The sequence below is a fragment of the Venturia canescens genome, chromosome 2 (genome assembly GCF_019457755.1).
Source record: "Venturia canescens isolate UGA chromosome 2, ASM1945775v1, whole genome shotgun sequence".
NCBI lineage: Eukaryota > Metazoa > Arthropoda > Insecta > Hymenoptera > Ichneumonidae > Venturia > Venturia canescens.
Window position 1 is genome coordinate 21,807,926 of NC_057422.1, and position 16,342 is coordinate 21,824,267.

A 16,342-nucleotide genomic window follows, 5' to 3' on the forward strand; every position below is an offset into this window, starting at 1 on the left:
TTGTCTCCAGCGAGATCTCCAGCCTCCTCCTGGAATTCTTTCCAACTTCCCGAATGGGAAGTTTCTAAGCAACGTTGAGAGCGGCCGGTACCGGGCCTCTCTCGCGTGGCGCATGAAATGCGAGGACCGAAAGGCATTGTCGATGCCACCAGCAGCAACGAGAAATAATTAACAACCGACAAAGATATCTTCGTTTCCGAGAAGCTGCTCGAGGAAACGTGTAACGAAAAACAAAATTTTCAACTCCAAGCGGCAACCGGTAAAACAATGCGAGTTTATAATTCGTCTCGATAATGGTATAGCTCCGTCGCGTTTTGGCACCGCGAATTGAAAAAGCACCGTGCAAATCCAACAAACTCCGCATTCACCAGAGACAATTAGAAGTAAAGAGATGAGAATGTTCGCGAGTCTGCAATCAAAAGAAACAACTCGAACGAACGCTGGGACAAGGAGCGAAAGAATTTTAGCGGAACAAAGAAAAAAGGAAAAGCGAGAGAAGCAGGAAGATGAAAGAAGGCGAGGGAAATCGTGTATACAAGGTATTTGTATACACGCGTGCGGGCAGTGAATCGCGCGTACAACGCGATGATTGCGACGTAATCTGCTTTGCTTTGCTTCTTTGGGGGAGGATCGCGAGTTGCACGCCCGATTCCAGAGAGATGCGGTAGCACGCGCGCGCGTGTGAGAGCGCGAGAGAGAGAAATTCGGCCTGGGGCTTCCTTGCGGCTCTCGTCTCGTCGACCCCATGGTTTTGTCGAAAATTTGCGAGGGGTTCGGTGCAAGAGAAGGAGACGGAGCGAGAGGCAAAGAGGGAGGGAGCGAGAAGAGACGAGCGGAGCGCGTTGCGTACGGCAGGCTATCCGTGGTGCGGAAAAGAGATAGATTCGACCCTTGTGAGTTCAACCCCTCACGTAGAGGTTATCCTATAAACGGCGCCACCCCCGCGGATAATCCGGCCCCCGGGGCCCGCGTGCGGTTGAGCGGTTGCAACAGTTACCATATTTGATTGTGCCCCATTCCTCTTGCGCCTTGGTTCTTCGCCCCTCCCGGATACGCAAGTATTTTTGCTTATACGTTTATAGGGATGTGCACACGTACACGTCTCGGGTCGCAGAGACGTGGATCGGGAGAGCGATCGAAGCGTATCTCGCGGCGAGAAGAATTCTGTTTCCTTATAATATTTCTCAACGCTCAGGAATATTTCATGGTAAAAATAGATCTATGCGATTTTATGAAACGAACATTATTTCTCTATCCGAGTGCACCTTGGTCGTTTTTTTCCATGCACCTGCTCTCGATAGCCCTTATTTTTGGATGCAGGTGTGATCGAGAGGTGCGATATCGGGTCACGTTTTTCCGCGTTTTTCATCGACACTTCTCGTGCAAATACATCGAAACGCCTCGGTTTATGCATACACGTAACGTGTGTGCATATACTGCATTTTTGTACACCATAAGTGTACTCCACTGGCGCAGGCTCAGCCCCGCCATCGCGTTGAAAAATCTGAGCAAAGAAATTCGCGTTCGTTTGATCTGTGCCGCCAAAGGACTGCGAAACTACATATGGCCCGTGTATTTTCGCGTTTGTGCGCACACGTACGATTCCTCTGTTCACGTGTGTGCGTCAACACACACGGAAAATTTGAGCCATTGAGCGATCGGGGGAACGGGCTCTCGGTGAAATATTGTATAACGGAGGTGAAACCCGGAACGAGAGCAGAATTGCAACGCAAAAAAGCCCCAAGCTTATGACGCCCTAGGGAAAAGCGCAGGAATACGAGAGAGAGAGAGAGAGAGAGAAATGGAGTTGTTAGATCGAGAAGGGTTCGACTCTCGATTGCACAGAACGAGACGCAAGGCGCGAGACTGAGTTGAAACGGGAAATAATATGTACGTTTGTTTGTGAGCGGGTTAATACGATAGTGCGGGAAGGGGGAGGGCAGAGGCCGCGATACAATTATTATTTGCGTGCTATAAACGAGAAGCCACGAATGTGGTTTGTGAGAATTGTACGTTCAGACAATTTGAATATATGTTGAGACACGCACGGATATGTGAGGATTTCATGCTCGTATGTATACGAGTGGCCGAGCTTCCTCACAACGAAAGGCCGAAATTGCGTAGTTCAACGATCAAATTGATGCGAGTTTCGCCTTTCTGTTCGTCAGCTCCGTCTCCGTGCTCGCATGTGTGCACGAGAGAGAAGCGTTTGTTCCTCCTCGTATGGCGATGACTGGATGCATCCGCATATACACGTGCGGCAAACCGCGGGACAACCGCTACAGAATTACATTGATATTAGTATCGTTTCGGGTACCACGGATTAATTAATTAAAACGCGAGTGTGGTACCGTCTCTTCTGTTGGAACGTTTGAACCCTCGAGGCTCACAGCCTCCCCGTTTCCCGTTCTCTCTCTCTCTATCTCTTTCTCCCTTTTTCATACGTTTAGCCTTGTCTAGATGTACTCGCGTGCACAAGACCGCTGCCAGTTGACCTCGCGAGGCTTGAATCTGGCGAGGCCAGAAATTTCACGAGCCTGTGAGCTCGAATCGAATATATACTTTTGGCAGATATGCTCATTCTATTTTTTCAAACTTGAAAAATACGGGAAAAGTTTTTTTTTTACATCATTTTTTTCTTATTGTGATTTCCTACGCACTATCGAGTGGGCCTTTGAAACCTCAATGATAACAGAAACTTTGTTTTAAAGTAAAATTTTGAACTATTTCATTTAGAATTTTGAGTCTTTAACGCGGTACTTTATGGACGAACTCGCAATAATATTAATTGTGAAAAAGTTGCACGGTCCTCGAGCTTCGGGAAAGTTTATATCGTGAAGAAAATTTATCACAGATTCCGTTTCTTAAAAAAAAAAAACGTTACTTTACAGGGCTTTTGAGAAAGAAAACGTGAAAAAACTTTAGTTTACGACGTGTCGAAAGCGGATGTCAGTCATCGCACTGGACTGCTGGTAACAGCTGCGATTGAACTTCGAGAAAATTCAGGAATCGCAGGAGTTTCATCAAATTTATTTTTGAGACTGACTCACGTGCTTTGATTCGTCTAATAGCTTCACTTTTTGTAAAGAATTGACCTTTTTTTTCTCGGTTTCATGAAACCGATGTAAACTTTCTTTCGCACAGTAGAAATGTTCCGTAGGTTATGTGTATTTAAAGTGTCGGACTCAATCATTAACTAGTCAAGTTGAAGTATAAATTTGATCTTTTATTAACCCTTAGTGTGCATCTGGGGTCAGGTTGACCCCAAAATTTTTTTCTCACATGAATAGCATTTACAGATGAGCATCTCATAAGTAAAACTCCCAATATTAAGAAACCATTATCTCTTCTCTAAAAGTTGGAAGCATAGCCACTTCATACTCCAAAATAAATACACTTTTTGAAACGGTTGCAAAGTGGACTATTTTCCCCTTAAAGCATGGACCCTTGTCTGTAAAACTCTATAAGGATTTTTTTCAAAACTCAAAATTTTATTTTTTACGAGAGATTTAACCGAAAAAGTGCTTTTTACGCGCACTATCAACTTTGAGCACGTTTTTGAGCAATGAAAAAAGATTTTTTTGGAAATCCGACTTTGCAGCCTTAAAGTTGGATTAATTAACTGCAAAACGTGACTAAATCTTTTATTCCGAAAAGCGCATAGTTACCGAGATATTCGATGTAAGAAATGACCTGGGGTCAAAGTGACCCCATGTGCACGAAATGTCTCGCTCTGAAGGTGTGCACACTAAGGGTTAAAATTTTAAAGCATTTTATTACATTCTTGTGATAAAAATATTCTCAATGTAAGCGTTTATTAATTTTATTAATAATTTAGACTTCAATTTAATCAACATAAATTAATTGCTAACTTGACTAGTCATAAAACGATCGAACTATTTTAAGGTATAACTGGATGGACAGGCTCGACCAAAAATTATATCTTGACCGGAGTTTCCGTACTTCGTGATGCAATAAATATCTGAAAAAATTCAACAACATTTGGAAAGCTATGAACAACAATTATCAATAATAATATTGCCCAAAAGTTAATAACAAATTGTTTAAACAATTAATTATTCAATAATTTTGCGGTGACCTATTGTTTTTTTTTACTTATCGAATGTGCGCATTTTTCTGAATGCTCATGATTTTTTTCAGAATTTTCATGGACTTTTGAAATTCCCTTTTTTAAATTTTTAAGTGGCTCTATTTGTACATTTTTGATCCAGTAACCTTGAGACTTTTCAAAACTGATGGTAAATATGTCTTCTAAAACATATCCAAAATTCAAATTGTTAAAAATTTTTTTCAAAATTTTTTCAAAAAATTTCAAAAATCCACGAAAATTTTGAAAAAATTCATGAGCATTCAGAAAAATACACACATTTGATTCGTAAAAAAAAAAAACAATAGGTTACCGCAAAATTATTGAATAATTAATTGTTTAAACAATTTGTTATTAACCTTTGGGCAATATTATTATTGATAATTGTTGTTTATAGCTTTCCAAATGTTGTTGAATTTTTTCAGATTTTTATTGCATCACGAAGTACGGAAACTCCGGTCAAGATATAATTTTTGGTCGAGCCTATCCATCCAGTTATACTTTAATGCGGTGGCGTAAGAAAAACTTCAGGAAACCGGCACCGATTTGCGTTTAAATTTGGTTAGATTTCCTCCGGCATTCAATCAGTTCATTATTCTCGTTCGTATCAAATCATCCCTGTAATTTACGAGCAGAGCTTTTCGCAGCACAAAGTTCCTAACAGTCTCGAATAATGACGTTTGAAGAGAATTATACTTTGCTAAATGAATTATAGAATTCGAGAATTCGAGAGATTATTTTGTTTTCGTTTCATTGAGACACTTACCCTTCTTCGCGTGCAGTATTTCCGCAGGATCAGGTGCCAACGAGGTGCAATGACTTGGACTAAGACTCGGTTGTAACGAAGGAAAAGGACTTCCGCCTCCCGCAGGATACCTGGACAGAGGAGACGATGAAAAATCAAAGTGCATTATTAGCAGCGAGATAATGCTGTTCTCGAAGGCTTTACAATGGGATTATCCATTTTCCAATGTTCAAAATGAACGACCAAGTTTTTCAGAGCGCATCAACGCTCGAGATGAAAGGCAGAGGAGCAAAAAACTCGAAGCTTGTCATTTTTCCGGGGAGTTTTTCGGTCGAATGATTTTTTGAAATCTTACCAAGGGTTCGGTCTCGGCCAACCCGTCGTTTGGCCATTTAGTAGCCTCAGCTTGTCGTAGACTATCTCCGCAGGACTTCCCGCTCCTACACCGACCCCACCGACTCCCTGCTGCTGTTGCTGCTGCTGATGCTGTTGCTGCTGTTGCCGTTGCTCCTTCTGCGCTGCTAAATTTCTTAAAACCCTGTTTATCGACGATACCTGAAACATTGTCCAAGAACAAGAAAAACAACGTGAGATCTTCCGCGCTCGAAAAGTAGGCAGCGATTCGAATTTTCTATCGTTCGCAATCACATTTTTTATAAATTCCTCGCTGATCATAGCGCCAGTTGGATTATTACTGCAGCTATCCAAAATAAACGCAATAGTTTTCACTGCTAATAGCAAATTGTCGCATGAATCCACGAACATGAAAGACTCGATGGCTTCAGATTCCATTTTCGTACGGTTCAAGAAAAGTTTATTGACCCTTCGTTGTTTCAGTGCTACGGGTTTGAATGATGCACTATGACGCTCAAGTTTGCAGCGTTGGAGCCCAACGAAATGATCTAAAAAGCCCTACAATAATTCCAGTAATCATCCAATTTCGTTCCCTCCCGAATTTGCAATTCGCAGTTTTCCAACCTGCACCGATACTTCGTGAAATGAAAAATTGGTGATTTACAATTTTTTGTTGTTGCAAACTTCAGGGTCCTCGACGCACTAACACTCCCAGCAGGTTCGTTCATTCTGTTCAGAACTTGACGATGCGCAACACATTGAAATATTGGTACTATGAACATTATAGAAAAAAAAACGCACGAACGAATGAAAGCTCACCAATTACGGTATTAAGTCATAATGTTAAGATTTCGTCTCGCAACGGATTTGTTGATGAATGGAGAGTGATGAATTTTAGTACCCCTATTTATCATCCCGAAGGAGTAGCTCTGACAAATGGGGCGTGAAGAATTCCAGAAAGTTAGAAGATCGGAAAAAGTGCCCGAATGATTTGCCTACTCCGATGATTCGTAATTCTTCGGATACATCGGGAGATTTATTCGATACAAATGGGTGGAGGTCGGGAATCAAGGCAAGCGGAGCCGAGTTCGCGAAGGGGAATTGGGAATACGTTTGTGGTAACGCTCCGAGAGTATAACTACCTTGATACCGCTGCTGAACACGGAGAGAAGCCTCTCTGCCCGATGAGACGTGAGGCAAACGACTACAACGACGACGGAGAGAGAGCGAGAAAGACAGACGAACGGAGACAGAGCAAGAGAGGGTTCTGCGTTGTGCGAGTAAGAGCGAGTAAGAGCGAGCGAAAGGGGGCGGGGGAGGCTCGGGTAATTAAAACGATGTGCGCCGCAGCGCAACGGTATCGTGTTCAGCACCACGGGTAGTTAATTACCTCCGTCTTCAATTATTTCCGTCTCGCGCGCCACTCCGGGGGAACTTTGGCGTGAGCACTACCCGGTTGGAATAACACGGGGTTTGGGTCACACGAGGGCTTTGGGGAGGGAGCTGGATTCCTATACACCCTTATCCGAGTTCGAGCAAGTACGCGGGTGCTGCATATTGCTACATGTGCACACTCCAATCCCTTATCACTCGTGATTTTAACAGCGCACTCCGCGCTTGGGCATATGATTTTATCAATATCCTCGCTTCTACAGATAGATTAAGAGTTCGCAGGTAATGAGTTTTATTCAAACACTCTGCGTCTCGGTCCACGCTCAACATTCCGTTATCGGATTTATCTATTCTTTCAAATTGTTTAACGAATCGATTCGTTGACACGAATTAACTTGATTTTAACACACTGGACACGGGAGATTGACGACGTGCTCTGATGAAGCGGTCTAATGAGATTCCCTTCGATGCCTTTTCGACTCTTGCTCAAATTATTGAAAAAAAAGTCTCGACACGCGCATTGCCGAAGGCGTTACTCATTTATTAGTGCTCATGGCAGTACAAGATAATTATGGGAGCGTGAAGCATTCGTGAAAATCCGAAGACATTTGTTTATCCGAGCAAATTATCGCGCTGCTTTTCGCATCCTCCGTGTTCTGCTGCAGATATCACAGTGAGGACATACGCTTGATTTTTTGGTAGAAAAATGGAAAATACCTCTGAGCTTCGAGCATGGCATGGAAAACAGGGTTTGAGAGCTGCGAAAGTGTTGTTCGCGAAAAAAATTAGGCGCAAACTGATGAAACGTGACGGAAATATTCGAGTCTTGTGGAACTGCGTGGACGGAGAGAAAAAAATATTAGGAATTACTATCCTGCCATGGTGTTTGAGTTCTGTATCGCACATTTTGGAGGTTTTTACCAAAAACCCTGTAATTTTCATGTCGTTTTTAAATTAAAATTTCTTAATTGCTTATTTTTTAAGCATAGTAAAATTCCAAGAGCTCGAATACGAGTATCGCCGATCCGCCGAAATTTTTTACCATATGGTACATCGCAGAATTTCATTCGCGCTTCAATATTTACACGGAGGGACAAAAATTGTAGAAATTACTACGACACCACAGTGTTAGAGTTCTATATCGACCATTTTGGAGGTTTTTACCAAAAACATTGTAATTTCCAACTCAATTCCGAATGAAAACTTTTAAATTGCGTATTTTGCTCTAACTGTGCTATTTTTTCCTACGCAGATCACCGAGGAACCATTGTAAAATTTATGTTGACTGGATGATGTAACGTAGAATTTTTAATGCCATTTTGCTGTGGTTAGTATTGTTTACACAATCGAAACTTACTCTTGAACATAGTAAAATTTGAGGAGATCGAACACAAGCATCGATGATCCGCCCAAGTGTTTAAAAATTTACTGCGGTACAAGCACGAATTTTTCATTTATTTGTTTTCGCATTTAGGCATAAATTATATTTTTTTTGGCAGCACAAATCGATTTTCATCGAGTTCTCATTTCACAAAAAATGACTATGTATGTTCGTAACAATTAATAAATATTACGATGTATATAGTTCTATGGCGCCATAGTAGTTTTTACTGGAATTTTCTCTCCGTGTAATAACGTGTCATTCGGTGTAGGCATACGCATAGATATTTTTCGGTTTTTGTGGAGTGGACGACGGTTCTGTATCATGTGTGTATGAAAGCACTTTTAGATACACATGTAAGTTTACACAGTGCTCGGATTACACGGGTGTGGGATTAGTCGTAAGAGACGTCGATCCCTAGAGCACGAGTTGGACCCGGTAAATCTAACATATCGCCGTCGTCGTCGTCGTCGTCGTGACAGGGGGTCCGCGATTTTGAAACGGTCTGACATCTCGGACCCCCGTCGGCCAGCCACCCTCGCGTTTAAAAACTCGCCCTTCAGCATCTTTTCAAGAGCAATCGACTCTGTTGAAGTATCCGTACGAGATGAAGAAAAAGGGGAATGAATTGGCAATTCTTGCCAATATTTTCATCGAATATAATCATCCGGATGAAAAGTTCTGATCTTCTTTGGTTTCTCATCAAATTTGATCGATAGAAACATCCGTGAATTTGAAATAATAACACCAACGTTTCTAACTCGACAAAATGTTGAATGAGGATCATAAAAACGCAGTGAAATCTTTGCTATTACGATCGATTTTGTTGCTTCGAAGAATTTGCATGGAAAAATAATGACTTTTTTCAATGCTGGACGCGGTGACTCGCGAGTGGCTCATGTCACATGGCGAGCAAACAAATATTAAAAGTAAAAGGTCCGGAAGCCCTTAGAGTCGGCGAGGCACTAGAAATTTAGTATTAGCTGCCACCGCGCACATAGGTACGTGGCAAGTGGTTTGACATGGTACAATATAAAGAAATCGAGTCACTCGGAGCGATTCATTGTGGATCGATTCTTTGGATGCATAATGGTCGTCTCGTAACGACAATGATCGGGGCTTTAGTCGAGGTGGTTTGCCGTATGACACATGTCGCTCGTAGCGATGTATATAAAGCGAGAAAACGAGCGTTTTACCGCACTGTAAATTTATATATATTTGTACATACAGAGAATTGTGCGCTATAAAGAGTCGCTGCGGCTTAACGAAAAACGAGCGAAACAGTTGGACACTCGATGTCAGGATCGAATGTCGTTTGACTGGCGTTTTACGAAGTCCTCGTCGTCACGTCACTTTCGCTCGCTCTATCTTTCTCTATCATTCTTTCAGATAATCGGTATTGTCCTGTACGATCCAGCTTTCTCCCGCGAACGTTTGTTCTCTCTCTCTCTCTCTTCCTTCTTCTGGACCAAGTCTCACGCTCGAATATACCTGTGAGCGAGGCATTTTCCCTGCATTGTCGTCGGGAATTCCGCAGCCCTCACAATCTCATGCTTCGTGGCAAGCATACCGTGACTGAATCAACGAGATACAAGAGAAAAAATACTCCAAAAATAGAGCGTCTTGTCAACTGATTTTTATACCTTAATAACTGCACCGTCTGATGATGTTTACGACGAAAACTTCATCATGGGAACAAAAATGAACGAAATTTTTGTTGGACAAAAAATGACACTTGTTACATGTCAAGTTAAATAAACCCGAGTTAAGAAAGTCGAGTCATCGGCCGATTTAGCTTGCTCAAGAAAATATTTATTACTTGACGGAACGAATTTTTACCACCGCAAAAGTTACCCGCCATTCGATCCATTTTACTATTTGCCATTGACGCGATTGAATCAATCGCGATCGACCCTTAAGCCGAGAAGAAGAGAAATTTTACCAGTTTGCCTTTCGGATCAGAGCGATTCGGAGTCTCCTCAATTTTCATCTGCACACCAGACGTTGAAAGAATTGAATTTGCGACGAAAAATCTTTGGAAAGTTGACCTTCGAAATTTGACAGAAAATAGATCGTGCTGGAGTAAAAATTCGAATTGACATTTTTTCCGGAGGAAAAACAGCTCGAGAGCTAAAGGCATTAGCATTCCGCCCGAAATGCGAATGGCGGATAAAGCGGAGAAAAATAATGACAACGATGACTGTTTGTGACGAAAGGGGGTGGATTTATATGTTCAAAGTACCCGGATAGAGACGTCATAATATTGTCTATCTCTGACGCCTCGGTAATAGCGCGTGTCTCTCCTGGAAACCGGATCATCGTGTACGTGTTTTCAAACATACACAAAGATGCGGTACGTGCACGAACTTATACGCATGAAAACGGAGTTTGTATGGGTCGAGAAGGGTGGATCGTCCTATTTGTGGAGCGAGCAGAGGGGAAGTTCCGAGAGTCGCGCGAAGAGCGGAAGAACATACGAGGGTGTGTATAACTCCTGTCTCTCTGCTCCATCCTCTCTCTATAGCCCACTTCCGTTTGCTCGGTTAAGGGGGAAACTCGGATAAATCTCTGAACTGATAGATAACGCGTGAGCCGATATGGGAATCTCGTTTTTGTCACGATGCATAATACACGAACGTGCAATATTTCAAAATATCTGAGTCTCTACGTTCAAGAGCTAACTCGAAATGTTTTTAGAAAATTATTCATGGCTCTTAAGATGAACTTTCGAGATGAATTTTTCAACCTGTTATATACGAATGTCCACTTCGAAAGAAAGTTCAGTTTATTTTATGTATAATTTAGTTTAACGGATTTGCTTATTCTAACTAGGCAGAAATTTAGCTAAAAAAGAAATTTAGTTTCTGCTCGACCCAATAGTTGATTCTCTTTATTTCAATTGTTGGTACAAGAAACTTTTTTGTATGTATTCCTAGTTTTCGGATGCATCGACTAAGCGTTATTGATGATCAAATAAATGAATAGTCTGCAGAAATGAATCGCATAAATGAATTTTCAATTGCTTTAGATATTCAAAATCCTATTTTTGTCTCGTATGATCACGAAGTGAAATTCTTGTTGAAACAAATGGTTATTTTTGTTACTCTCCATTGCTTGCGTAACGCGATATTGTTCAGCTACTCGTGCTCGATTAGAATGATCGATAATCACTATGACATTCGATGATTAGAGTGAATAAACCTCTAAATTATCAGCATATTGCTCCACCAATTCATTGAAGTATCTCGAGATCCGCGTCGACGAGTAGATTGGCTGCATAGCAGAGGAGGGAGGCTTTGATTGCGGCTTATAAAATGGACGATGTTCTCATTGATGTACAAAGATCTATACATAGACGAAAATGAAAACGAAAATATAATGCGAGCGTAAGAGCGACATGTTCGGCATTCAAAATACGATCGACGCGGGGGGTTGAGCCATGATATACGCGTTGACACGTGTGCCATGCCCTGCATATCTCGGGTTACCTATATAAACATACAGTATATATTACTAAATACACTCGAATGGGATCATCGCTCATAATACTGGAGCGTTGTAAACCTGTCATTATCGCACCCTCGGTATATACTCCAATCTTTGACGAATCGTGAGGTTATCGAATTTGACGTGTTACTATTTATAATTTTTGTCAATTACAGATGACTATTTCGTACAAATAAATATTGGATCGCCTTAAAGATGGAAAATTTAAACGATTTTCGTATGAGGCTCATGCTGATTGCAGTGGGGACTTGTACACGAAAAATCTCGCGCACTATTGAAAGAATAAAAAGCAATTCTCGTTATAAATCTCTCTGCACCACTGACGTATTTCTGTGAGTCACGTTTCGGGCGATGAAACCAAAGGGGTTGAAGAAGGCCGGTTCAATTTTCCCAGTGAATAGCGAAAAAATGGCTTTAAATGCCCTGTCTATAAATTTCCTCCGCGTGCCACCCTAAACTCACTGGTTGCATGAAACATTATAACGCAGTGAGAAACAAAATGTGTGAAAAATCAAAAGAGTGGGAGGGAGAGAGAGAGAGAGAGAGGAAAAGAAGAAAAAGCAATTTCTCGGCGATCGTTCCCAATTAGTATCGTAACGAATTCTAGCGCAAACTGCTTGGTGCTTTTGAACCTTTTGCCACAGCGAGGAGAGAGCCACGCGTCTGGGGAACCGATGGGGTGACGAGTTTAGCGTGTGCTACAAATCTCAACCCCCCCCCCCCCCCCCCCGCCCTTCCTGCTGCTTTCCGAACCCATTTTTTAGCCACATATAGATATACACAATCGTGCACACATGAAACGTTTCAGTAGTGATACAAGTGCGTGTTATAAGCGTTATAAAAAGAGTCTCCGTCGCACCCCATGTCGTGGGAAATGTTGGCGCTTTAGGACACACGAGAGAAAGAGCAAGGAAGCAAAAAGTACGGATCGTGACACGCGTATGCGTTGACGACTGACAGCTTCATCGTACGCTAACGCGTTCGTACTGTTACAACCTACTTAACTCGATCTGATAACACGAACTCTCGCTATATCCTTCTTTTTTCATTATGATTTCTCAACCCCTTGAACCTCGCGGACGCTGCACACGTCCCAAAGGATCAATAGAGCGTTTTATATATTCGTATTTATTAAATATACGCGATTTATATCGAGACTTTTCCACGACGAGGTCTCGTGCAAGTAGAGCGTCGACTGCGACGAGTCTCTTATGGATTTCACAGAGACGTTCACGTCTTTTATTTCCGAAGGGAGCCACAAGTCGTGGTTGAAACTGAAACGTAATTTTTATCACATCGCTTTTAACTAGACTGATTTCAAATAGCATTTGCCTGACCATTCTTTCGCATTAGGAAACTTTGATACTCGATTCGATTGGATCTTGGAAAAGTTATTTCGTATCTAAAGACTTTTCAAATTTCAACGAAAAGTCACAGAAATGTGGTTGGATTTTCGTCAATTATTGTCTCAAATTTCCCGTTAAAAGTTATAGATTTCAGAATAGAAGAATGATTTTTTTCAAACTTATAGTTTCGGAAATTTTTCTGGAACAGAAATACAAATAGGGTATTTTACACCATGTAAAAAAATATATAAAAATGCATGTTTATGATAGATTTCGTAAAAAGTAAACGAGAAACGACAATATTTATTCATAAAAATGCAATGTAAATTTTATAATTCAATTTTAAAAATCGTCCTTTTGCATCTCTGTTTTTCAAATGTCTAAAACGCCATCCCGCCGTATTGGATTCCAACATAGAAGACGGTTTTGTGAAAGCAAAAAGTACAAATCTACCGATGATAAATATGTTGATGGTGGCGATGAATCCACAATTTTTGTGGCATTTGTACACTTGTATTATCGCATTCAGGCACGGGACACCAATGATATACCATTATAACTCATTATATTCACAAATCTTGTTACTTGGTCTTTCGCAATCGTACTGTTTACTAACGGAGTGACGTCACAAACCGAAACAACATGGCGACTAAAGTTTCCGCGCGAAAATTGAAAATTATAAATAAAAAATAGTTTTTAAGACACTTTTCGGTCTTATAAAATTTAAATAAAAATTCCACTGGTTTATTACTCAGGATTATTTTGAAACAGTTTTCAAAAAAAAGCGTAATACCCTATTCGCACAGATTCTTGTTCTTATGTGATCTTTCTCGCCAGGGAACCTCTCAGCACACCAGATTTCATTCGCAGTTTTTTGCGGTTATTGCAGAAAGGAATACAAAAAAATTATCATAATTTTTTCTAAGCGCATGAACCATTTAAAATAGTTGATTAAGAAAAGTTCAAATGGAGATTAAAAAAGATTACGTGCACAGCTCGAGCCCCTGAACGGAAGCGGTAAAAAAATATAAATCCGCAATATTTCGCCCTCGTACAAATGGCGGTCGTCACGCCGGAGTAGGTATCAGGGAAGGCTCGAAAAGCATAATTTCTTTCTTATTCCATTCGGTCCTTTTACTTAAAATAATGTTAAGGTATATTTGTGTACCTAGAAAGTTAATATATGCATGGCAAACTCGGTGTTTGGCCTGGTTCCCGCAAAGCAAACGGGAGCTGCTGTTGTCGGTGTTCATCGTCGTCGTCGCCGTCGTCGTCGAGGGTGTCGCGAAAAGACTTGAGATACAAATTACATTTAAATAGAACTCGTGGAACGTGCGGCATTCGCAATTTAAGAGGTGAGGTACGGGGCGGGCGGGCGAGCGAGACCAAGTGCGAGAGATCGAGGGAGAGAGATGAACGAGTGCGGAGAAAAGGTGATGCGGAGTTGGAGGATCCAGTGGAGGGTGGATGGTTGCGAAACGGGCACAACCGCACCGAGGCACCAAACATAGAAAGAGATGGAAGGAATTGCCGCCGCGTGGCGATGCTCCGCGACTCGGGGAATCATGAGGGATGCGGAAACGTGAGAGAAAGCAACGCACCGGGGCGGAGAGCGACAGCGAAAGCGAAGCAGATAAAGATAGTGAATAAAAAGCGAGATGAAGGGAAAAGGAGAAAGACAGAGTGCTGGGACTGATGCCTACTTCGTTTGGTTACAGCGTCGTTTAGAGCACGCTAGCGGAATCGCGCGGGGGACGTATACAGTTTGTTGCAAAGGGCGAATCCTAGCGAGAGGAAAGAGAGAGCGGGAGGGTCTCTCTACTCGATGCTGCGCACGTATAATCACAGCTTTTAATCTGGCGCTTCTTCCTGACGGCAGGACAGCCACGCGAAGGGTGATTTTCCTTTCGGTATCCGTAGCATTTACACACACACACACACACATGCGCACGCACTTGTGTATCTCCGTGTGCCCGATCCTGTGCAAGTATACGTGCCACGTACTCCAACGGAGTACATGAAATACGTTGGAAAAAAGGGCTGGCCAGCGGGATACGGAGAGACACAAAGAGAGAGAGAGATGGAAAGCAGGAGGGAAGCGAGATTCTGACGGCGGGTGCGAGAGAACCGAAGAACAAAATTAAAACAGAAAAACGAGGATGAAAGAGAAGCGAGCGGAGTATTTAGCAAAACTCTGCGGGGGTGCCCCTAAAAATTGAAACGAGGGGGTGGCTTGAGATGTGAATAAGTCGAGTGCGTTCGAGAAAATGCCACGCGCCGCCCGTTATTGCCTTTCACATATATATCGCTGGGGAAAGAATGAGAAAAAATGCTTTCATGGGCATGACCTAGCCTAGATACAGGAGAAAGGAAGCTTCTTGCTTACGCCTCCGATGCGTACCTATATTGCTGCGTGGATTCGAGTACGTCAATACGAAACAGTACGATGAACGAGAGAAAAAAAAAGCCAGAAGAGGCGAGAGAATATGTGAGAATATGAAAAAATCGCCAATTATGAAGCACATTATTGCAATACGGAAATGAGGGAAAAAGAAAAATGTGTTTCTATGAAAAAACATTCGCGAACGTCCACTCGAGCGAATTCGCTGGAATGGAAGAGCGTTCCGAGTGTCTACCGATGAATGGAAACTCGGGAGTTAAATGTATAAAGAAAATAACAATGATAGAATAGAAAAGAGGAAAAAAAATCATCAGAAAGACGAAAAGAACGCGAGACAAAAACGGGACCGAGTGCGAGATCGGATCTTGTCGGAGCGTCAGCGGAGAACGCCCCGTCGAGATAACTGAATATATATACGACGCGATCTCGCGTGTCCTCGGACTTTCTTCGTCGTTCAACCGATCGATCGAGGTCTCCGCGATCCAGTCCGAAGAGAAAACGAGACAAGTGGTACGGGAAAAGAGAGAGAGAGAGAGAGAGAAAGAAAAGTGACAAGGGAGAAGCTCCGCGATGGGACCAGCGCGAGAGATCTCGTCGTAAAGATAGTTGCGGGCGTGCCTTTTGAGCTCTTTCTACAAGAGAGAAAACAACGTTGGGAGGAAGGAATGAAGCAAAAGGCTGAAGAAGGAGAAGAGCAAAAAGATATCGAAGGGCCAAGAAAAAAAAGGAATCTCGACCGAGTCCTTTTCGTCGTTGTTGCCTCCTATACAAAAACAATACCGTCTTGATGGAGCACGAGGCACACGTAAGATGATACGCCCTCATATTATTTCTTAGCGGTGAAAAAGACACTCCTTGTCAATCCACTTTGCGAGAGCAAGGCCAGAATTTCGTGCGTCTTTTCTAAGCTTGTGTGGGTGTTTGTAGCATCGAAGCATGCGAGATCTTTTGCGATATATCGATATATAAATATCGAACCAGATCGGATACTTGTATTATGGTTTCTCCCGTGTACGCCTCACTCGACTGCTTATCGAATGAGACAACTGACCACGAGAATGGAATCCACATTAGAACAGCTTCCACGTAATATTAAAAATCACATTCC

The 16,342-nt window shown here is 42.2% G+C and overlaps 1 protein-coding gene across 4 annotated transcripts in view; it reads right to left on the reverse strand.

The window, feature by feature from the left end:
* Positions 1-16,342, reverse strand: part of LOC122406986 (paired box protein Pax-6-like) — a 103,435-nt gene that overhangs the window by 40,011 nt on the left and 47,082 nt on the right. For all 4 annotated transcript variants that reach the window (XR_006260126.1, XM_043412897.1, XM_043412896.1 and 1 more), the window contains 2 exons: positions 5,209-5,408; positions 4,875-4,984 (listed from right to left, as the gene is read on the reverse strand). Coding sequence is in view for 3 of the 4 variants with exons in the window: in XM_043412897.1 (XP_043268832.1) it covers positions 4,875-4,984; positions 5,209-5,408 (310 nt within the window). In the remaining variant the exon portion in view is untranslated. The remainder of the gene's footprint in view (positions 1-4,874; positions 4,985-5,208; positions 5,409-16,342) is intronic.